The 24,805-nt window shown below is 37.2% G+C and overlaps 1 protein-coding gene and 1 pseudogene across 1 annotated transcript; one reads left to right on the plus strand and one right to left on the minus strand.

The window, feature by feature from the left end:
* Positions 1-41: 41 nt before the first annotated feature.
* On the plus strand, positions 42-4,665 carry LOC110668049 (uncharacterized membrane protein YHL071W-like; annotated as a pseudogene).
* On the minus strand, positions 4,612-23,401 carry LOC110668048 (uncharacterized). The gene is made up of 21 exons (XM_021829072.2): positions 23,132-23,401; positions 22,188-22,286; positions 21,655-21,806; positions 21,285-21,357; positions 21,035-21,157; positions 20,437-20,545; positions 19,234-19,313; positions 19,019-19,100; positions 11,858-11,997; positions 11,661-11,771; positions 11,445-11,561; positions 11,233-11,322; positions 9,582-9,635; positions 9,309-9,383; positions 9,116-9,191; positions 7,920-8,019; positions 7,736-7,805; positions 7,198-7,271; positions 6,431-6,540; positions 5,606-5,866; positions 4,612-5,231 (listed from the first exon to the last, which is right to left on the minus strand). The coding sequence occupies exons 1-21, from the start codon at positions 23,255-23,257 to the stop codon at positions 4,954-4,956; spliced, it is 2,400 nt and encodes a 799-aa protein (XP_021684764.2). The 5' UTR covers positions 23,258-23,401; the 3' UTR covers positions 4,612-4,953.
* Positions 23,402-24,805: the final 1,404 nt, after the last annotated feature.

Consider the following 24,805-nt stretch of genomic DNA (forward strand, 5'->3'; position numbering starts at 1 on the left):
CATCATGTTGTCTATAGCCATCTAAATAATGATGCATCTCTACTAAGGTCATTTTTCCAGGAATTGATACTGTCTTCCCGCATATCCTGGGAGTCTCATGCAATTTTTCCTGGTGAAACTGCAGCATTCTGATCCCTCATGAAATCAGTTTGGACGTTACTTGGATAAATTTCGTCTCTTAGCCTATTTTAATTTCCAATAATGATACCACATTTGGAATGGTTATAGACTTATGGCTTATTGGTTTGGTTACTTAAGAAAGAAAATTCTGGCAGCAGAAGTCGTAAAGCTTCTTCCTTTGTACAGGTTATAAGGTTGTAAGAAGCCTCTTCAAACCTATTTCCATGTCCAAAATTCTTCCGAAGGATGTATTAATTGCCTGCCTGCCTGCCTGCCTGTGAGAACTTTTGTCCATAAATGCAGGCACGTGTTTGAATCTACACATTTCTCTCAAACATTCATATCTAGCGAGCTCCCCTTTGTCCCTATCCTTGTTCAATTCCAAAATCAAAGCCTTGGTTTTACAACTTGGAAGCCTTGCAAGTTGCAGTTTTACTCCAGAAATCCTCTTATTTCTCCCTTTTTTTTTATTTTTTTGTTTTAAAAAAAAAAGCTTATAGTAAATGTAGTTCTTGGGCGCCCATTCTAGAGCATGAGCTAATAAAAGATTCAATGCATTTGTTTACTTCATTGCTTGACCCTAGATAGAGTTCACCAGTTTTCAGCTATTGGAATTTTGGGTAGCAACGAAAGCTGACATAATGTCTCAAAACAATGGAATGCAAATATGCAAATATGTGTTTCTTGCATGATTTGATTAATTCTCTAGGGTTAAATTGAATCCATTTTATCAATAATTAAAACAATAAAATAGAATAGGATTTGGGAAAACTATTTATTACCATTTCATTTTATTTAAAAGGTGAAGCAAAGATGTCCTAGTAGTTATTTGATCAAATGGAGGAGGTTAAAAGAAATTGAAGTCTTGAATGCCATGCATAGCACAAAGTTTCGACTTTCAAGAATGCCCATTTAAGGATAATCTCCAAACAGATATATATTTTTTTAAAATTATTTTCTTTCCCCTACAAAGTACTTATAATTTAGGCAATTTCAAAAGATATATCTGTCATTTGACTCTGAATATCTTAGTCATCATGTTCTAAATTCCTTGCACATTCTCCCTGCCTATTGCATTATATTTCTCGACTCTGTTATCAACATTTCAAAGAGGGAGGGCAAACACGGAGAAGAAGATGGTGCATTGGGTTTTTCATGATCTAGGAACAAATGGGCGGGCCATAATCATAGTTATAGTAATGTGTATAAGCTGGTTTTCAATAACACAAGTGGATGCTTCGATCCATGAATACCGGAACGAAGCTTTCATTCGTCGTTCCAATTCCTTCTTCGTCCATGGTGGCAGTGACGGCCTTTATGCCCCTAAACTTCCAAATAAACCCTCCTCTCAGGGAGCAAGCCCCTCAATGGCAAGTCCTTTATCAGGTTATTTGTTTTATAAATGTCTTTTTTTTTTCTTTATACTATTTCATTCAATAGTTTATATTTGTGTTTGATGATCTGTTTGTTTCCCAGAAAAATACATGGAACGCTTTTAATGAATGGAAAAAAGGATTGCTCTAGTGAAACACAGGTGTCATTAGGCTTTTATAAGTTTGATAGATGTCAATGACTTCAGGGGAGAGAAAAGGGAAAACCATCATTTCTTTTTTGTGATTTTTTTTTTAAATTCTACATATATTGTGCTGAATAAAAATATTTATTTTTTGCAACATTAAAGACCAATTTCCTTCATTCTTTGTGGCTGCAATGAGGAAAAAATACAAACTGTGTCTCTCTTCCGCCCCAGTTCCCTTCTGCCTTCTCTTAATATGTGTATTTTATATTGTTGCTTCAGTTTGCTATTGATTGTTTCAACGATGACTCTAACTACTGTAATGCTGATAAGGATGACTTCCGGTAAAAAGCTTGTATTTTTATTTTCTTAAAAATTAGTTCTAAATTATGCGGAAATGTGGTGTTCAGGAAACCACACAATTAGTTCAGCTTTGATTAATGGAGCTTTGCACAGTCTTTGATTTTTTATAACAAAAATACAAGCAAAAAATGAATTTTTTTATAATCAAGTCATGAATGTTCTATTTTAATTTACAATTAATTCAGAGTTGAAGTGAATCACTTTTTTGTGTTGCCTAACACCATCTTTGACTATTGCTGGTGTCTGTTATGTAGTCAAATAAATCAAAATGCAATGCAATGAATTTCATGCCATGCCATTTTTACTAGGAAGTGAGGTGAATGCTGTCTTTTTGCTGCTTCTGTGTATAAAGTTCTTGAAAGTGAGTTTGTGTCCTCAAGAAAACTGGAATGATTGGTAGTTATATCCCTTCCATGCTTTTTCCAATTGTAGATTTGAATCAATCACTTCAGAAAGAATCTGCTGAAAAAAGAAGAATGAAATGCAGCAAAAGACTGGACTAGTTGAAGCACTAGTAGTTGTTGTCAGAGACACAGAGAAAATTGGGGGTTCTTATATCAATTCTAGTGCAATTTGCTGTACTGCAGATCTTGCCAAGGATGAATCCTGCAAAGCAGGAGAGGTAGTAATCCACCAAGACCCCAATAACCGAGATGGGCCAAAAAGACTTCAGACCTTCTTTGAAGGAAAAAATGAAGAGGCTAAAATGGTTCTTCAAACAATTGAGATCAACAGCACTGGAATGTACTATCTGTATTTTATGTTTTGTGATCCAGAACTTAAAAGGGATGATAGTCAGTGGTGGGACAGTCTGGAGAAACCCAGATGGTTGTCTTCCTAGAAAGATGGCGCCAATGATGACTTTCTTTGTGCTTATGTCTTTAGCATACCTTGCTCTAGGACTTTGTCTTGTTTATCTGGTTTGTGAAGTGCTGGAAAGACATTATTCAATTGCACTATCACATTACAGTTGTGATAGGTTTGGGAACGTGTGAAATGGCTTTTTGGTACTTCGAATATGCTAATTTTAATTCAAATGGAAGCAGGCCAATGGGAATCACCCTTTGGGCAGTAACCTTTAGTGCTGTTAAGAAGACTGTTTGCCGTTGGCTTCTTTTGGTGGTTTCAATGGGCTATGGTGTTGTGCGGCCAACTCTTGGTGGTATAACATCAAAAGTAATGCTCCTTGGTATCGCATATTTCATTGCTTCAGAAGAACTTGGGTTTGTTGAGAACTTGGGGAATATCAATGACTTTTCTGGAAAAGCAATGCTAGTGCCAGTGTTGCCTGTGGCTCTGCTGGATGCCTGCTTTATTATTTGTATTTTTTCATCGTTATCCCAAACTCTAGAGAAGCTTCAGGTGATCATATACTTGGTAACACCATTCTTTCCATGCTGTTACTTTATACATATAATCATGCTCTACCATTCATTGTTTGCATTTGTTAAGGAAAGGATATTCCATTATGTGCCTGATGCATACGATTTTCCGACATGTCTATGTGCATACAAAGTCATAATTGTGACTTAATTCTGTGAAGGGTAGCTTCTATCCATCATAAGGAATAGCCTTGATTTATGTACAAATAAGTGCTTGTCTAATTTTTATCTTCATGATTTATCTAATAATGTAGAGTAATAAACTTTGTTGCCATTGGAACTGCAAGATAGAAGTGATCATCCATTGGCTAGATTCCATGCAGATTTATATTTATGGCAACTATTTTTAATTCCTCAGTTCATTCTCTACTTTGTGGACAGATAAGAAGAAGCGCAGCTAAATTTGCACTCTACCAGAAATTTACTAATTTCCTTGCAGTAGCAGTGCTAATCTCCATTGCTTGGATTGGATATGAGGTTGGTTATTTCTTTTGATTTTAGTTCTTTTGGTTTCCCCAAACCTCCTTCCCACTTTAATTTTCTTTTTCTCTCTCCTTCCATTTAGATTATCCCCTATCACACACTCATATGCTCCAAATCCTTCTTGTCTCAGTTGTACCTCAATGCATCTTGCTTGCATTTGTGCTACTGGTAGTCATATGCCTTCTCTGGGCTCCATCAAATAACCCGACAAGGTACTTTCTGAAACTTAAGTCTTTCCTCCTGCAATATGCCATTGCCTGACTTGTTTTCTAGCTTTTAATACATCAGGTTATTCAAGTTCAACTTTAAAGCATTTGGCAGTTTCACTTTTCTTACCAGTTGTTACTAATAAAGATACGTATTTTCTAAGGAGATGGACGAAGAGAGTATTCCTCTGTCTGTGAGTAGAGTTAAGGTGGTTGAAGATTTAGCTACCAAGCTGGAAAGAGAGGAAAGGAAGGCATCAACTGCTCCAGAACAGCATGTGCTTGAGCTTGGAGAAGATCTTGAGGAAGACAAAAGAGAATGATGGTGTTCCTGTCTCCTCATTCTACTTGACCACACTGCTTCCTCAACTTTGTTCTTGCAAATGGCTGGGTTTGCTGTAATTACTAAACAGTGGAAGTGTTAGAATTTGCATAGCGTCCTGAATTAAAAATTCAGATGATGGGAATGATGTATTACTGGAAACGAACATGAACCAGATGAACTTTTACTAACACACGCAGTCACAGTTATAGAAGAAAAAGGCAAAACTTTCCATTTCTTTTATAAAACAAAATTGACATTACATTCCAAGTATGTCTACATGCCCTATGATTAAGCTAATTCCAAACTGAAGTTGCTGCGGACACTAATTTATGCTACAAAGCAGTGAGGCATACAGCAACTTCTTCAAAAGAAGAAACAGAACAAAAACAATATTTTGTAGAAAAGAATGATAATACAAATCAAATATGTTGGGAGAAAGTAGCAAATACAACTTAAGGTGACGGATTCAAGTATTTCAATGTGAAAACCAGTCACCAAAGAAAAAAAAATTTACAGATCTTGATCTTCCCTCATCTTCTTTAGTTCTGTGTCACTAGATTACATTCCAGAGGATGTCCGGTTTATCCTTTGTGCGCCCAATTTTGGAACAGCAGTTTTAGCTCCTCGGCCTCTACCAGCTGACAATGGTTTGGCTCTTGTAGTCGGTGGAGGAGCAGCGATGGCAGCCCAAGGATCATCATCATCAAGCGTAGATGTTGTTTTAACATTCAAGGGTTTTGATGACGTTTTTGGAGCAGGAGCAGCTATGGAACCCCATAAATCATCATCTTCATCCTTTGTTACCTTTCCTGTATTTTTAGGTCGCAGACTTGCAGCTGATAAGGGGATTAAACAAATACTCATTAAACAGACTTCTTAAGTGTCTTGTCAAAGAATAAATCTAAACAAGGCAAAAACATTAATAATATATAAAAAAAAAAAGCGTGATAAGGAAATGTACCTAATATTACATTAAGCAGTCGTATACAAGAAAAAAAAAACTTTCAAAATTAAGATGCCTGTAGTGTTGGCATTTATTATAGGCCCAGCATTTAGTGAAGGATCCCAGATCCAACAAAATTGTCTAAAAATAGGATATAAGAAGAGGCTGCAGCTCCAAGTTCACCAAAAATGCTCCATATGGCCCAAACATTCAGTCTAGCTTTACATTTCCCATTAACAACCATAATTATATTTATGCATGTATTACCTTGTGGTTTTGGTTGTGAAACTGGCTGTGAGACTGGCCGCTTTTGAGCCGCTTGAATGTTTGCAAGGGCTGGAGATGGCTTTGGCTCTTCAAGAGGTTCAATATCACCCCAACCATCTTTGTCACTATCTTGCTCTTCGTGAATTCCATTTTCAATTTCTCCCCAGCCATCTGTTGAAGTAGGAGATACAGGTACTGGTTGATCGGCTAAGTCTGTGCTGGAATTTACACGGGCTGGTGCAGTGCTTGGAGTATCCATGCCTTTGATTGCATAAGAAACCCAACATCAGATATTAAACTGTTAAATAACGGCATCAACGTAAAATTGGGCAGAAGTAACGAACCATTGGAATCACCAATTTATGAGTAGAAGTATTGATAGTCCATTAGTTTATTTTTCAAATAACTGACATTTAAATCCTTCTACAACTGTATCAGCAGCTGAAGTAAATTCACTACTAAATGTTCTTTTGATTGCCCATTTATCTAATTCCTCACTAGTTACTAAATTACCAAATAATTGCCCCTTGTGATTAAATTATCGATTAAAATTCTCCTCCAGAACCCTAGTACTTCAAGGTCACTACAAACAAAGAGTACATCAATTTAAACTATTCAGTTATCCAAATTCCAAATCATGTGTTTCTTAAGTATCTAGTTCACAAAGAAGTTGGCATGTGCACTATGAAGAGCAATCATTATTCAGAATACATATTTACCAAAGCAAATTTCACAAGTATTTATGTCTTTGAATATTGATGACTAGATGATAGAAGTTTTTCTTCTATTTAGCACAAATATCAAATGAGTAATCAAGATGAATACCTAAGCTGGCATTGGACGCTGCAGAAGTTAGAGGTGCACTAGAATTTATAGGAGGAAGTGAAGCTTGTTCAGATGGTTTACCCTTGAGAGTCAAGGAACTCATAGCCCATCTGCAAGATAAATATATCTTCAGTTCCGGCAAAAAAATATGGAGGGAACAAGAAAAAATGGCAAAGAGAAGTCCATTTGAAGTACAACAATATAACAGCAAAATGATAAATAATGGATCTGTTGATCAAAGGAGCTGTAAATGAGAAATAACAAATAAAAGAACCAATAATATTCTGCAGCCACTTTAATCAGTGAAAGTCAACTTGGCAGACAAAATAGAATTGCAAGTTGCCTACCTGAAAAGCCATATGTTTAAATTCACCACTACACCAAAAGAAAGACAGAATGACATTATTCAAAACTCAGGATGTCCTTTATAATTATTGTTCAAGAAAAACCAATTGATGTATAATGTAGAACCATGGCATCATTTATGCACTGCAAATTGCAATAGATAAGATCCAAAACAAAATCTGAATCTCTACCCCAAAGAAAAGAAAAAGGAAAAGAAGAATACAAATCAAGACGCCAAGCAAAAGAGGGAAAATGTTACACAAAAAGAAAAAAATTGAAGTACATAAATATGTACAGTAAGTTATAAAATCCACCTACTATAGGACTGGATACACCAGTTCTTAAATCCCTCATTTAGTGAACCAGCATCAAGTAACTGCAATTTAAGATGTGCCAATTATAAATATCCAAAATAAACTCACCCAAGTAAACTAGCATTTCCTGGTAATGACGAAATTCCCATAGTTGCATCTGCAGTGGTATCTCCAGCAGTTGTCTATAGAAAGTCCAGAGGGGAGAAATCAGTATACAAAATTGCAAATATAACTTCAAAAAATCTGAACCAGATCGTGAACATTTAACATATAAGCATATGACCAAGAATATCATGGAGTATAAGATGAAAAGAAAGGAAGCAGAACGAAGCAGCGAAAACCTATGCATTCAGCTTACAATATTATATTTTATGTACATGCTTAAATTAAGTTCAGTTGACTACTTTAACCAAAATGGCTAGAATTGAATTTCCAAAGAACGACAGGAATGCTAATGACATAAAATGACAGTTGTGTTATTACTGTAGCAAGTATGCATTGCAGCTACATAAAAGCAGCATAACTTCAAAGCCTTAGCTCATTTCCTATCATAAGCTCTTCATCAAGTGCGAGTGTGCTAGAGTCCCCACGAAAGTCAGCCACATGAAGACATTGATACAGAAGCAACAAGAATTTAAGGACACACCTTTTCATGATACTGCCTGACTATTTGCAGAAATTGATCAACAGCTTGAAAAGCTTTTGATCGAACATCACTGTTCAAAAGAAAGAAAGAATTACATTTCATCCGCATCAAGGGTAAACTAACAATGTATAAATCCTCTAACCTAACAAGGAAACAAGTATAAAACATTCATAGAAAATATGACCTGTCAGCATCAATAGTGAGTACAACAACATTGGGAAGAATTCGAGTTGCAATCTCATTCATGTCATAATAAGAACTAGTGGCGCACAAGGCCATTATTCCTGCCACATTCGTAGTTCATTTTCATCAGTATAACATTAAGACCAAAAGGAATAAAATTACACATTTCAAGTAAATAAATTAAAGACCTAAATGCACCCAAAAAAAAAATCCTATAATTTGTGCAAATTTGTGTTCTAATCCAAATCTTTTAATTTTGGCAACTTAGGCCCAATTGGAGAATTTTGTTGCAATTTTATTCAACTGACCAAAATGGTCAAAATTGAAATTAAAACAATTTTTTTTTCTTTTACTTTTCTTTTCTCCTCTCTCCTCACTCTCTCTCTCTCTCTTTACCTTCACCCACCACCCTATCCCTTCATCTTGGAAACTGGCCTCCTCATTGTTTTTGTCATTGCTGGTCATCCCCAGTCACCATTACCAGACTCGCCTTGTTATCCTGACTATGTCAGTACCAGCCACACTCCCAGATGACCAGCTGTTCTCAAGAATTGAAGCTTTGAAGCTTCGATCACCACCCTCACTGGTCCCTGATAACTCCCTTGTGACATTGCCAACACTGATTGACTCTTGGAGTCATGGTGACCTCCCAGCTGTCCTCCACTCTCCTCATAATCACCGATGTTATTGTGAATGAGTCAGAGGAGGCTTGAGGTTGGAGTGGGGGGCATTCAAGAAGACAAGAGAGAGATGCACATAGGGGGCTTATGGGACTCATTTGCTTAGGCTGGCAAATGAAAATTTCATTTGAGAGAGAAAGAGAGATGGAGAAGGGACAACGGTGGAGGCAGAGGGGGTGGGGGATGGCGGGTGAAAGAATTAAAACCAATTTCTTAAAATTTTAATTGAATATGATTATTATTTTTTTAATTTCAATTTTGAACAAATTGGTCAGTTGGATAAAATTGCAACCAATTTCAGAAATTGCGCTTAAATTGCCAAAATTAAAAGATTTGGATTAGTACGCAAATTTGCACAAAGGTTTGGATTTTTGGTGTAATTAGGCCTAAATTAAATTGGAAAATATTAGAGCTAATCAATGACTAAAATTGTAGGACAGCAAATAAGGCTTCAAAGATGTAAAAAGTAAAAAAATAATAAAAAATAAAAAAAGATCAAGGCATATAATTCTTATACCTGCTCCTCTGGCAGGAGAAAAGGTGTCACGCAGTGCACGGACTGTAAAAGCATTAATTAATACTCTCTTCCTTGTCTGCATTGCAATTCAAACACATCAGATGATACTTACACACTGAACCATCTAATAAATATGTTTATGAATACTAATAAACTCAAATAATAAAAATAGTAACTACTTGTTCATAATTACCCCTTCATTTAGATAGCTTGCAATATTCCCAAGTAATATGGTGGTGTTTGTCCTAATTGCAGGCTCTTCATCAACCTGTGAAAACATAAAATTAAAAAAAAAAAATCACAAACCACACAACCAAATAACCATAATACATATTCCATTAAAAATGAAAGGGAAAAAAGATCCTCAACTGCATCAAAGAAGAACCAACCATAAAATTCAACAGAGTGATATTACAAACCAAATCAGACAGACTTCTGTGTTATTAACGAACAAATGATTAAATACCTGTAACTTTGAAAGATACTTCAATAAGGAGCCCGAAATAGTACGTTGAGAAAGCTGCAATATCAGGTCAAAGAGAAGCAACACTCAGGATGAGTCAGCAACCCCAATTAAATTATCCATCTGAGTATAAAATAAACCTATGGAGACAATCAACAATCAAATAACAACACAGGATGCATGACCTAGATGAAAGGATAAGATTAAGCATGATTTGCGAGGTGCAAATAACCATATTGCACAATGTCAACCACAACAATCAATCAACTCAGGAAAAGGCCACCATTCTCATCACTTAGGACCAGCTCTAAAATCTCTTTACCATTTTTCACTCCACCTTGGACCCTACGCTCCATCAAATCACAACATCCTAGTCAAACATTTTTTTTAACCTTCCTGATTTTGCTTTCTTTACTTCTTCCTTCCATAACAGAGCCTTTAACTGAAGTCAAATTACTCTGCTCTAAACATGAAAACATCTTTCCACCTGCCACAAGTATGTCAGATGGCATTCTTGTATCACATGCAAGCTCCTAGATTGTGCTTCTAGAATATCTTTGAATACCCATTCTATATCTACTTTTGCATTGCCACTAATCACCATGTTTCCACGAAATTCCTCTCCAGATAACCTGATAGGGCATATTTGTAGCCATCTTCCACCATCTGTCCTTTTTTTAGGGGGAGAGAAAGAAAAAGAAAAGAAGAGAGGAGATCCATTTGCATCAGCACTTAGAGAGTGTTCTTCCACAATAACTTGTCCCAGGACTCCAAGCTGACACCATACCTGAGCAGATACCCCACAACTCTGCACGCATTGAAGAAGCAATACCAATATTCTGAGCAAAACCCTCCAGGCTCCACCCAAACACCATCTTTGTCCCTGAATGGATAGCGGATACCCTATTACTGCCTGTCTTGTTTCTCTTTTTGATGCTCCTCCTGCATTCACCTTAAGCCGTCCTGGAGGAGAAGCATCCCAACCTCCCATACATACCTCGGAATCAAAATCACAGCATTTCCATTGAAGTATCTTTCAAAGAAAATATGATCATTTCTCCACTTCCATGCTGGCCATGCTCCAAAGCTAAATTGAGACCACTCTTAATACCTGCTCCTGAAATTAGCTATCAGATTCTCAATGACCCATTATTCAATATTAGCCAAAAAAAAAAAAACCACTGCCACTTGTTTCTTTCAACCATAGCCTGCCAAACTCCCCTGATCATAGGACAATCCGTTAATTTAACAAGTTATGACCAACCCACTAACACTCCAAAGAATTTCTCTTCGTCCATGCTGCTAAATGCTACAAACATCACCATAATCTCACAGTGGATACTCATCCTTAAGCTAAGAAGCTCTCAAAAACATAAATAAAAGCATGTGTTTGAAACCATCCACCACTTTGGATCACCTATCGTCACATCAAACTTATGAGTTATTATCAAATATTTAGAGACCTTTATGAGCCGAAATTCAATAGAAAATGAAACAAATAAAATAAATGTTTAGATCATACTACTAAATCCATAGGTAAAAACAACAGTAACAATACAGAGAGTGATAATAATCATAGGACAATAATAAATTTGATATAATTATCAGACATACTAAAGAAGCAAAGATCCCACTGGAAAACTATCAAATGTACCTTGGGTGCCAAAACAAGCATGGATTTGAGGGTCAATTCACGAAGGAACGCTGATGTATCAGAAAACCCAGTAGCAACATGAGGATAAACCTAATTACAAGCAAGACAATCAAACCATATGATATTTTAGAAGTTGACCCAACCAAAAGTTACTAGTTTGACAAAATCAAATAGATGTTTAAGTCATTATCATCTAATTACTAAATGCATACTTGCTCATCAACAACTTGTGCTGATAATGACTCTCCATATTGATCAATATGCTGCAAGAGACTGACTCGAATGGCACGGTCATTTGAGGCAAATAGCTTGACAATTGTTGGCAATACCTAAAAAGAAAAAAACAAAAGGAAAGGACTCACTCCAGTCAAAAGACAGTAATATGTCAATAATGAGAACATCTAATGCTTGAAAAGAAAGAAGATGACCTTAATATTAAATTCTTCAGCTGAAAGCCAAGAACCCATTTTCAACAAGGCAGTCAAAGCAGGGGCAGCAGCAGAACCAAATTCAAGGGCAGAAGCTAATAAAGGAAGCAACTGTAAAATCCAGAATAAAAATGATAAATGGGAAAAGCATAGAGAAAAAAAAAAATCATATACACATCAGAAATGAATTTTCACACCTTTTTCAGCACAATTTGGCGAGGAAGCTGCTCTGCTAAATTTGGAAGTTTACGGAAGAAGGTATCCTTCTCAACACTGTCTTTCAACGTAAGAATTTCCATGAAATGTATGGTGTCCACCAACTTATTATGAAAGTATTCTGCAAATACATGAGTTGAAAACTTCATTAGTAACAAAAGAAAAGAAGGGCACCATGATGAAAGCCATAGAAACCAACAAAAAAAAAAAGGTGAAAAAACAGAAAATCCAGAAACAAACTGTTATGGTCCCGGCTAACGGATCTAGTTATGTGTCGATGGGTAGTAGGAGGGGTTGGTGTTTGGGTGTTTGGGTTAGGGTGTTTCCTTGAGCGACCTATGGTGGAAGACAAGAAAAAGTCAGACTCGTTAAAGGGAGCTTGAAACCTCAGTCAAGAAGACTTAAATTGGGTTTTTAACAGTCTGTTTTATTCCATCAGATTTGCTGAATATATACAAGTGCAGAAATAACTACTCCCTACATACAAGGAGCACTACTTCTATATGGAGGAATAACCTCCCACTAACAACAAGAAAATAGGAAAATGGAGGAATACCCTCCTACAATGTAGGAATGTTGAAACAGAATCAAAACAGAAAGAGAACAACTATTGCTGACTAATTCAGCCACTCAATTACTGGTGACTTGGATTTAGGACCATGGGTATAACGGGAATATACTTGCAGGGGTTTGGTAACATTACTTCCCGCCCCCAATGGAAGCTTGTCCGCAAGCTTGAAGTCTGGAAACTTGTCTGTTATATGTTGGACCCTTTCCCACGAAGCATCTGCTGGTGAAGAATGACTCCAATGAATTAAAACCTCTGGAATTCCTCCTTTGATACGATGATCCAGAACAGCTAAAGGATGGACAGGATCCTCCAAAAGAATGGTAGGTGGTAATGTTGGAGTGACAGGCTGACCGGCATGATAGGGCTTGAGATAGGAAACATGGAAAACAGGGTGGATCTTGGACTCTGCTGGAAGGTCTAGTTTATAGGCCATGGTGCCAATGCATTCCAGAACCCGAAAGGGTCCGTAAAACCTGGCGGACAGCTTGTGATTAGTTCTTTTTGCAACTGACTGTTGTCTATACGCCTTTAAACGCAGCAGGACCATGTCACCAACTTTAAATTCCAGCGAGCGGTGGGACTGATCATAAGTGGCTTTCATCTTATTTTGGGCTTGTAACAGATTTTGGCGAAGTAGGTGCAGCATGTCATCCCGTTGGCGCAGAACAGTATCAACCGCTTCAATTGAAGAACTGCCATGCAAGTAAGATAATAGTCGAGGAGGTGGTCGACCATAAACAGTCTCAAAAGGTGTGGATTTAAGTGAGGTATGGTAGCTGGTGTTGTAGCAGTATTCAGCCCAAGACAACCAATCAATCCACTTTGATGGCGATGAACTAGTGAAACGGCAGAGATACATTTCAACAGTACGGTTCACAACCTGCATGCGTCGTCGATTGTGGATGGTAAGAGGAACTGAAACACAGCTTGGTCCCACATAAACGGAATAGTTCTTTCCAAAAAGAACTTGTGAAAGTCACATCCCTGTCACTGACCATAGTTTCTGGCAACCCATGTAATTTAAAAATGTTGTCAAAGAAGGTGCGAGCAACACTTACAGCGGTGTACGGGTGAGTGAGAGCAAAAAAATGTCCGTACTTTGAGAACCGATCAACGACAACCATCAAAACATTCTTTCCGCGTGAAGTGGGAATGCCTTCTATGAAGTCAATGGAGATATCAGCCCAAATTTAAGTGGGAACGGGCAAAGGTTGAAGGAGTCCCGCCGGTTGTAGTGTGTCAGTTTTATGTCATGACATACATCACAAGAACGCAAAAAATCCCTTACGAAATTTTTCATCCCCTGCCAATAGAAATCTCTAGTGATTCTGTATAATGTCTTCTAGTAACCTTCATGACTTTGGTTGTGAAGAGCACTAACAACCAGCTGAATTGATGGGGAATTGGGAGGCAGGTAAACTCTGTTATTGTAGAAGAGTAACCCATCCCGAAAAACCCATTTTGAAGCGACTGTTCCATTGGTAATTGCAGAGATTTGTTGCTGAATTGCTGGTGAATCACTATGTTCCTTCCGAATTTCATCAAACAAACTGAGTTGAGGCATGGAAACAGCCATAAGGATTGAATCATCGGCATTCCGTCGAGAAAGAGCGTCCGCCACCACATTAGATTTGCCAGCCCTGTATTCAACAGTAAAAGAAAAACCCAGGAGCTTGCTAATCCAATGTTGTTGAGTTGCTGAGAGATGGCGCTGCTCAAGCAGATATTTCAATGTATAATGATCTGTCCGAACAACAAATTCACGTCCCCACAGATAGGAATGCCAATGCTTTAATGCCTTCACTAAGCCAATCAATTCTCGCTCGTAAGCCGGAAGATTTTGATGACGAGCTGCCAAGGAACGGCTGAAATATGCGACTGGCCGGTCGTGTTGTAACAAGACTGCTCCAATCCCTGTACCAGAAGCGTCACATTCTATAACAAAAGTTAGATCAAAATTCGGTAGAAGCAGGATTGGAGTAGATGTCAAGGCTGCCTTTAACTTCTGGAATGCATCGATAGCGTGATCAGTCCAGTGGAAGTTGTTTTTACGCAGCATAGCAGTGAGGGGGGTGACAATGATGCCGTAATTTTGCACAAACTTGCGATAATAACCTGTGAGCCCTAGGAATCCACGTAAGCCACGAATGGTGTTGGGCTTTGGCCATTCTAATACAGCAGCAACTTTGGACTGATCCACCTGCACTCCTTGGGAAGAAATAATATGACCCAAATAGGAAATCTGAGATTGACCAAAGACACACTTCGACCGTTTGAGGACCAACTGATTCTGTAACAGCAATTGGAAAACCAGCCGCAAATGGTGGATGTGTTCTGCCCAGGATTGACTGAAAACCAAAATATCGTCAAAAAAGACGAGTACAAATTTTCGTAAGTAAAGTTGGAATACCTCGTTCATTAGGGCCTGAAAAGTTGAGGGAGCGTTGGATAATCCAAACGGCATCACCAGGAATTCAAAGTGTCCGTGGTGAGTGCGGAAGGCAGTTTTCTCTATATCAGCAGGATGCATCCCCACCTGAAAGTAACCCGAAAGCAGATCTAACTTTGAGAAGAACTTAGCTCCACCCAATTCCTCCAATAATTCGTCAATAACCGGAATAGGGAATTTGTCTTTGATGGTTTTGGCGTTTAATTCTCTGTAATCAACACAAAGGCGCCAGGAACCATCAGCTTTGGGAACCAGAATCACCGGTGACGAGAATGGGGAACGGCTGGGACGGATTATACCCTGCTGTAACATTGCAGCACATTGCTTTTCAATTTCGTCCTTCTGACCATGAGGGTAACGGTATGGTCGAACTACCACAGGACCAGCTCCGGGGATTAGGGGAATACGATGATCACAAGATCTGCTAGGGGGCAGCCCAGTAGGAGCATTGAATAAAGAAGCAAATTCCGCCAATAATTTCTGGAGTTGGATGTCTGGGTCAGATGAAATCTGCATGTTGTTCAGATCTGAACCGTGGGAAGAGCTTGAAGAAGTAATACCCTGCAATGTCACTAAGTGGCCCTGTTGATAAAAGCTCATGCTCATAACGGTGAAATCCCACAGAATGGGTCCCAAGGTTCGAAGCCAATTAACCCCCAAAACCATATCGAAATTGGTTAAGGGTAAAACAAACAAATCAACCATGAAAGAATTAGACTTCAGAAGGACCGGAATTCCCTTACAAATACCTGGGCTAGTAAGTTGCTCGCCATTGGCAACGTGTACCTTTAAACCATTCTGTTTGTTTACCACAGCATTCAGTTCCTCAACTTTTGCGGCAGAAACAAAACTGTGAGTGCTGCCGGAGTCGATGAGGATCAAGACTTGCCCAAGCATCCAACTGCCTATCAACCTCATGGACTGGGGATTTCGAATCCCAGTAATGGCATTCAAAGAAATTTCTGGATCAGCTGTGAAATCCTCTACATCTTCCGTCTCTTCCAAATCAATCCAGAACAATTTCTTACATTGATGGCCTCGAACAAACTGATCATCACAATTAAAACAGAGTCCTTTCTTCCGCCTCTCCTCCATTTCATCAGGGGACAGCCGCCTCACTATCCGATTGGCGCGGTTGTCAGGTGGAATTGCAGCGCGACGAGTATCCCTCGCAGCTGAAGAACGTGGAAACGCTTTATGCGTTCATACAGCCGAGAAATGCTCATAGCATTAACCAAGTCGGTGGGATGGTGAAGCTCCACTTCAACCGCAATGGAGTCTTGTAAACCACTGAGGTATAATTGGACCTTCTGGTGTTGAGTGAGAGTTCCAGCCCGAGACACAAGAGCCTCAAACTGATTCTGATAATCCGCGATGCACCCGTTTGCTTGATTTAGCTAATTCACCAAGTTTGTTCTGCGGATTGGAGGCCCAAAACGGAGGTTACATTGGTGAGAAAACTCAGCCCAAGAGGGATTCGAATGTCATCCAAAGAATCGCATGTACCAAAGTTGGGCAATTCCTTCGAGATGGTATGAAGCTAAACTAACCATCTCTTCTTCCGGAGTTTGTTGGTGCTGAAAGAAGTGTTTGCAACGGTTTAGCCATCCCAAAGGGTCATCTTTCCCATCATAGCGAGGAAAATCCAGTTTTGTGAATTTCGATACAAACGAGCTTCCTCCAGATTTTTCGTCGTGCGATGCAGAAATTCCCTTATCTCTCCGTAAGCTTGCTGGACTTCCAGTGCTGCTGGTTTGGAAATCCTTTTTAGTGGATTCCCATTCCTGAGTTAGAGCATCGAATTTGGCGTGCAGTTCCTTGTTGGATTGTTGCTCGGCTAATAACAAGTTAAAGAGCTTAGCCAGCTGGTCTTGAACAGAATCTCCCATAACTGCAGGCTCTGATACCAAACTGTTATGGTCCCGGCTAACGGATCTAGTTATGGGTCGATGGGTAGTAGGAGGGGTTGGTGTTTGGGTGTTTGGGTTAGGGTGTTTCCTTGAGCGACCTATGGTGGAAGACAAGAAAAAGTCAGACTCGTTAAAGGGAGCCTGAAACCTCAGTCAAGAAGACTTAAATTGGGTTTTTAACAGTCTGTTTTATTCCATCAGATTTGCTGAATATATACAAGTGCAGAAATAACTACTCCCTACATACAAGGAGCACTACTTCTATATGGAGGAATAACCTCCCACTAACAACAAGAAAATAGGAAAATGGAGGAATACCCTCCTACAATGCAGGAATGTTGAAACAGAATCAAAACAGAAAGAGAACAACTATTGCTGACTAATTCAGCCACTCAATTACTGGTGACTTGGATTTAGGACCATGGGTATAACGGGAATATACTTGCAGGGGTTTGGTAACACAAACACTTGTGCATACAGTGAATTCCTGAAATTCATTTAACCATGATCATAGATATAAGAATCAAAGAGTAAATAGATGATAATAAAAGTTTTCCTACAAATATTAGCAAATAGTAAAGATTACAAAAAAGAGATGTTATGAAAATAATTAATATCACTTCATCACTATTGAAGTTTAGAATGATAGAATATTGAAGTTTAGAATGATAGAAAAGATAGAAGAAAATAACAAAAGAATGATCTATGTAGTTCAGCTACTGAGAGCCTACTTCCACGAACACAAAACATCAAAGAGTTACATTTTATTCACTTGTGTTGTGTGTTTTACATAATACATAAAACTCCATATTTATAATCGAAGATACATGATAAATATGAAATGCTATCAATAAATCATAGATCACTCCTAAGATTTTGCTAATCAATCTCATCATTTTCTCATAATCATGAGATTTTTCAATGAGACATCCCATGCATTAAGGAAAAATCTCATCAATTCCAACACTCCCCCTTGATGAGATTTTTGCTCAAGTCATGGCTTCATCATCACGTTCTCTCTCTCTCTCTTAAACTGTCCTCTCTTTCTTTTTCTTTTTTTTTTAATTCTCTCTCTTTCTTTTTTTTTTTTTCCCATTTTTCTTGGGTCTGTTTCTTTTCTTGAGAAATAAAGGGGACAAATGGAAGAAATAGAGTATGGACCTGAAACCTATGGCTTTGAGGAAGAAAAATAGAGCGACTTCAATCGCTCTAATGAAGAAGAAAAAGAGTTGGGACTTTAACGTAGGCTCTAACATCATATTGAAAATTAGAATCATAGAAAAGATAGGAGAAAATAATAAGAGAAGGAATTACATGGTTCGGCTACTAAGAGCCTACATCCATGGACACAAAACCTTAAAAGAGTTAAATTTTATTTATGTGTTGTGTGTTTTACATAATAAATTGAACTCCATATTTATATAGAAAATTCATGATATACATGAAATGTTATCAATAAATAATAAATCACTCCTAAGATTTTGTTAATCAATCTCATGATTTTCTCATAATCATAAGATTCAACGAGACATATCCCATGTATTAAGGAAAAATCCCATCAATCACAACAATTACTTATAATGATAAACACATACAAACTTACAAAGTTAAACTTCAATTATGTGAAAAGTAAGATATCCCACAAAATAAATGGTCTACTAGTTTCTCTATATTTCCCTTTAAGGGGGCAGTGTCAATCCCTCAAAACAGTTGCAAAAAACTAGTTGTGCATTTTCCTCCTGTCTCCAGGACCCAATTCTATAAAGCCATAGAGACAAGAATAGCAACCCAAACATACATGTAGAAATGTTAAACACCCAAATATGCTCATCCTCAATTTGTCCATTTCTTTCCTAAACAAAAAGACAAACTATTAGTTTCAACAAAATATCGTGCAAAGATCTTCTGCTTTATTTTGACTTGAGAAAGAGAGATGATCTGGCAATAAATAGTTTTTAAAAGTTACATATTGTACTACTGAAAACAAGTTGGATCTATAATCACCTAGAAAATAACATAACAATCTACTATCCACACAATGAAAAATGTCTTTGGCCTTACAAATACAAAATAGTCCATATTAATAGTGAGTGTAACAAGAAGACCTACAATAGACAAACGAATGGAAAAAAGGCTTGTCTCACATTAACTCTTACTGCTATGAAATTCCTACAAACACAAGAAATACAATAAACCCAAAATAAGAACTCACCACTATTTTCTATAAGCTTTGATGTATTCATCCTGCGAGAGGGCATAGAACTAAGGAGCCGCTGGTAATCCTGAAGCAATGACTGAAGAAAACACATATGCAAATGGAAATGAGTCCTCAAATGAATTCAAAGCAACCTACAAAAACATAATAAAATGCACACACAAAAACCAAAAAGAATCCAATAATATCATTGTTTCAAATACAGATAAAACCTTTGGAATGGAACCAGTGTTGCGCAACTCCTCCGTTTTCCCCAACTTAATACCAGAAAAGAGTTCATAAATGAAACAACCTATGAATTAAGTCCAAAAGGGAAAAGACAAATTAGATTCTACATTGTACCATATATGGGAAGAAATTAAGAAAAAGAATACAGTCCTCCGTAAATTCTGTGCCCTATCAGCTAACAAATTTTAGGAAGCCAAATGTTACAATTCAATGCAATCCACAATGATGAAAGAAACACAGTTAACAGTTAAACAAACTTTAGATCATGAAACTTTTCCCTTATTTAGTGTTACTGTATTGGGAGCGGAAGGTTACAAAAGCAAATGGAGTTGATTCACCATCAGAGAAAATAAAGAGAACTCTCAACTCAACTCAACTCAACTCAACTAAGCCTTTATCCCAAAAATAAAGAGAACATCAAATGAAAATGCATAACATATGCAATAAAAGGAGCAACAAAAAAAGAGAAAATGCAAGGGGACAATGAGTTGATTTGTCGGATAATATGAGCTAGGTAGCGGAGGATTGAAGAAGGAACCGGGAGGACATGAAAATAGTTAAACAAGCTATCCTGTGCATAACTACTTCTTAAGGATCAATATACAATCATGGGAGTTTTTCAAGGATGATTTCAAGACCTAGAGGAATAACGTATGGGTCCTCTAGAGGATCCAAAAGGGGAAAAAGAATCAGATTCATCTTTTTAGTACCTCCAATCCTCCATGGAGTACTTATAGGTGGAAGAGTACACCCATGTACCACAAGAACCATAACCGCAAGTGACAAAAAGTGTTCTACCATGAAATAATAAAACGTCAAGTTACAAGAATGTCTTCCTGAAGAAACTGATCATATGTTTCTCAAGGAATGCAATCTAACATTTGAATAATATTAATGTAAGGTTATTTGTTACAAAATTGCCAAACGGTGCTCATGTGACAGCCCAGAGATGGAGTTGTCAACATAGAAATAGCATCATATTCACATAAACCTCTAAAAAAGGGCAGGAATAAACTTGTACATTAGCCCAACAGAAGGTAGGGGGGAAGAAGAAATCTCTAGTGAAACTCAATTGAACATACATTATCTTTGCTCAAAATGTGTGAAAGGTATCAATTTCAGTTTCATGGAACAAAATATAAAAACCATTTAGCACCAAAAGAAAAAGATGAGCTGCAGGGTCTCACCCAAACCCCAAGAATCAACAGCCCAAGGTGGAGATTTTCTGATTGCAACCCAGTCAGACTTAGCCAACTCCATTGGTTTGTATTGTGGCCCAACAAGCCATTCATATTGCTGATGGAAAAAGAAACAACTAAATAGAATTAATAACAAGCAAAATGCATTCAATTCTTACTGAAATGCCAAAGTTGAAAGAAATCCACATTGAACCATGCAGAATGAATAAAACTATGAAATAGCATACACCATCATAAAGAATCCTGCAGTTGAGTAAAAGAACAATGTGGAAAAAATTTTTCAAATGAGAATTACGTGAAACATTTCATTAACAAAAATTGAAGGCTGCACAGAATAAGATGAGTTGCAGAAACCTTTGAGTCAAAGACTTTCCAGGAGAGGAGGGATAAAGGAAATCGAAAACTAAACTTAATTAATGCAACTTAATTGGCAAGGAATGAGTTTATGATGTTATTCCGAACATAGTCATCAGGGATTATACCACTCATGTGCTGCTTAGGTTGTAAATTCAAGATAACAGCATATGTCATACAGGAATAAAAAAGAAATAGCAATCGATTGCTCACTCCCAAGCATGTGGATTACCAGCATTGGTCCAGTTGCAGTTTCATTATTCCCATCAAATTCAGATAACACATCAAAAGCATGCAGCTTCCAGTCAAGAGTTGGTGTGACAACAACACTGGCTAAACAAACATTTCCATGTACCTGTGGTTGAAGCAAGTCAGTCAGTGAATAAACAACAAAGAAAGAAAAATCTAGAAAGAAAAAAAAAAATAGAGTCAGATTATTCCATTACTCAATTGTGACCACTTAACAAGATGAAAAATCATACCAGTTTACAATCATTATTCAAAAAGCTCACAGCTTTAGCTATCTGGTGCAGCCCCCAAGCATAATACTCATCTCTGTTAACAAAATAATGTCACAAGTAAAAAAATGTAACGAAATTGGCACTTGCCAGGGTGAAAGGTTCCATCAACTCTGCATAAGTGTGCGTAAAATACCCAATTAGTGACTAAGTATGACAGAAGAGCTTGAAATATTAACCTGTGGATTAACAGTGAGTAAAGTTGCACACATCACCATGCAAAGAATGATGAGTAAAGCATTAACTAGAATCATGTAACATACGAAAAAAGCATTGAAAGTTGCATAACCAATAACCAAAGGAGCACAACCCCAGCAGATTACTGCAATTATACCTTTGTGTGCCTTCTAAACCTAGCTCCTTGATCTTCTCAGATAATGGCATAACAGGTTCAGTCACCATATACAAAGTAATCCTTGAGGTAGAACCATCTAAAGTTTCAACCTCAGTACTGTATAGAAATGATAGAATATTTGGATGCCTGACCTGAAAGGAGTAAGAGCAACCTTTTATGCTTGTTGGCATAATTCCAATAAATAGAAAGAATACATTTACCTAAAGCTATAGCACTCAAATACTAAATCCTCATCAAGAGAATTGGAATGTACTTCTTAGTTGAATTAATTTTTTATCAGAACCTTCACAGCGCTGTTATTACAAATAACTGACTTTAAATGTGCATCAGAAACCTACTAAATGTAGCAGGAAAATTGCCATCTAGACCATTGAAAATTATTACACAATTTCCTATCAGAAAATTCAAAAATGTATCACCCTACTGGAATGGAACTCCCAAATAAAGTTAGCAAAACAAGAAGAAAGTCCCATTTATGCCAATTGAATCTAACAGAAACCACTACAGCTTACTGTGCGAAGGCGCTTGACACCATTACGACCAGCTGCTAGATGTCTATCCTGAGCATTACTTCCAGAAAGAGAAAAAATTGAGACTGGAGATCCATCATCCTGAAAATTAAACCAATAGCACAAGCATGTCAACTTTGAAGAAGAGAACTGAAAGAGAAAAGACTGTGATATCATGTTAAAGAGCTCATCATTCAAACTTTTTAGCATAGTTGGGAGACTAAAATCCTCCAAATTCACAAATGGGTATTCCCGGACAGAACACACTCTTTATATGGTGACAACAAGGTAGTGCCCAGGCAGAAAAAAAATAAGACATTTTTAGTAATAATGTTTCCTGTCCTTCTACGTACATGAATGGTGACATGAAAAAAGCCAGCAGAACAATATGACAAATCACATGTTATGAAGTCCTAATTGACTAAATGATTTACCCAAAGTTGGCGTAGGGAACAGCAATGAAAATCAATCATGTGATCATCCAAAAAGAAGAATAAGCCATTTAAAATACATAACCCTCATGCAATACACATTCGATTTGTGAAAGCTCTCAAGCAAGGGATGGAAAAGAAGGAGGGGAAGGTTGGGGGTGGTGGTGGGGGAGAGACAGAACGTTCAATGCATGTTTCTGAGTGAATGATGAGAACAGCCATAACTTGAAGTAACGTGTAGGTAGACATTATTAGTTAATTACAAAGCAGAAAAGGCCCTAAGCAAATTAACACTTGCTTAGGCAACCAATTCTCAACTGCAAATATATGAGGTAGTACATTCCAGTAGTTTCACTAAGCACTCACACCCATTTGCACCTAGTGTTTCTTAAGACACCCATTTGAACCCAATTGAATAATGATCGAAAATATTGGTTAAGCAATCGGATAGGGACAAGTGGAGACGAAGCCTGGAAACAATAGGAACAATAAGAATTTGGAGAAGAGAAAAGGTACCTTGGAGGTGCCGTGATGGTGTGTCCAAGAGCCCCAAGCAGAGGGGTAAGGTTCGCCGATATTGTACGGGAGATCCTTAAGTCCGGTACCAGATCCACCCACCACTCCCTTCAAAAATTTAAACATCTTGTCCTTGTTCTTTTATGTTAGAAATAAGAATACACAGAGAGAGGAATTGGCGATCTGCTAACTTGGAATGGATGCGATTGGATCTGAAAGAGATGCTGAGAATTGGAGAGAGCGAAAGCAAATAGAATGCTGCATCTGTTAACTTTTGGGCTCTTTCTAGTTTCAGGTTGTTGTCGTCCTTTGGGCCCCTAAATAACCATGCTCGTCAAACGCATGCTTATTTTAGGGCCTCTCTCGCCTCCACTTCAGCCTGGCTAACGGGAAGAACCGGACCGAGTGATTCAGAATCCGCGGTTTTAGTTTAAGGTTTAAGAGAATCAGAATCGGAATTTTAATGGGCCCGTAATTTTAGTTTCAGTTTTAAATATTTCGATCCAATTTAATACGATTTTAATCAATATGCGATTTTGATTATAAATTGAGAGTTCTCATGATAGATAATTTTGAATTATAATTAATAATTTATTTATTTATAGTGAAAAATGAGATACCTGTAAATATTATTTATTTTATTTTTTTTAATTTATATACTTTTATGGTGCACAATAAAAATAAAATTATTAATTAAATAATTTTAATAATAAAAAATATTTGTTATTGCGTAAAGATTTATTGATTAAACATCTGTAATATAAAGTCATACTTCAAATTTTGATGCAACAATGGGTTGACCTGTCCTTGAATTGTTGTTGCAGTGGAAGTGTCGCATCATTACATTTTCATGGAGGCTTCAATGGCTGTCGAGTTCATCAAATATAAGTTTCATTTTTTTTTTTCTTTCCCCAATCCTCAACTCTCAAGTAAATTAATGTGAAAATGAAACATATTTTTGTTGATAAAGTAGAGAAGGGGACATCTTTTAGCAAGGAAATGTGGATGTCCCCATCTACCCTAATTAATTAGACATATAAAGTAAATTTGAAAAGCTATTTAATTATATTGTTAAAGTTTTTACGATTAAAATATAATTAATTTTTAATAACATTTAATTAATATATTTAAAATTATTTTTTATACATTCCTGTTTATTCTGACTTGATTCAGATTCAAGTATACCCTTCTCAACGAAGGCTTCTCAAAAAGGGCTATTCTTATTGATGAGATAAAGGAGCTTTGCTAAAAGAAAAAGAGAAAGAGAACATTTTGTGTATTGGGATGGATTAAAACATTGTCTTTATACTTTTTTTTAGTTTGCAAAATCATTATAGGAGAGGGAAGTCCAAGTAACCTTACCTAACTAAAGAGGAAAATCTTCTGATAGAAACGTCCAGGGAAAAGGATTTATGAAAATAAGTAGCTTATTAGTAAGATTAATTAAGAGTAGCACACAAAATGCAGTAATATATGTGATTATTATGATATAAGAAGGTTCTGCTGCACTTATAATTAACTAATCTTGACATAAATCACCGCCCAAATTAAATGCACTCTCCATGCAGCGGCTAAAGACCGCTACAAGCACATCATGGAGACTAAATTCAACCTTCTACAATGCATTGCATGCAATTCTCCTTTCATTTTGCTTTGTGCATGCATGGGACCTGG

Source organism: Hevea brasiliensis, chromosome 8 (assembly GCF_030052815.1).
Source record: "Hevea brasiliensis isolate MT/VB/25A 57/8 chromosome 8, ASM3005281v1, whole genome shotgun sequence".
In the NCBI taxonomy this organism is placed as follows: Eukaryota; Viridiplantae; Streptophyta; class Magnoliopsida; order Malpighiales; family Euphorbiaceae; genus Hevea; species Hevea brasiliensis.

What these genes read in the sequence shown, in the direction of transcription:
- LOC110668048 (XM_021829072.2), bottom strand. Translation starts at nt 23,257, where the DNA reads ATGTTTAAATTTTTGAAGGGAGTGGTGGGTGGATCTGGTACCGGACTT. An exon ending in AAAGCTTATAGAAAATAGTG is followed by an intron (nt 11,998 to 19,018) that starts GTGAGTTCTTAT and finishes ATGTATTTGCAG; the next exon opens with AATACTTTCATAATAAGTTG. An exon ending in CACAAGTTGTTGATGAGCAA is followed by an intron (nt 11,323 to 11,444) that starts GTATGCATTTAG and finishes GCTTGTAATTAG; the next exon opens with GTTTATCCTCATGTTGCTAC.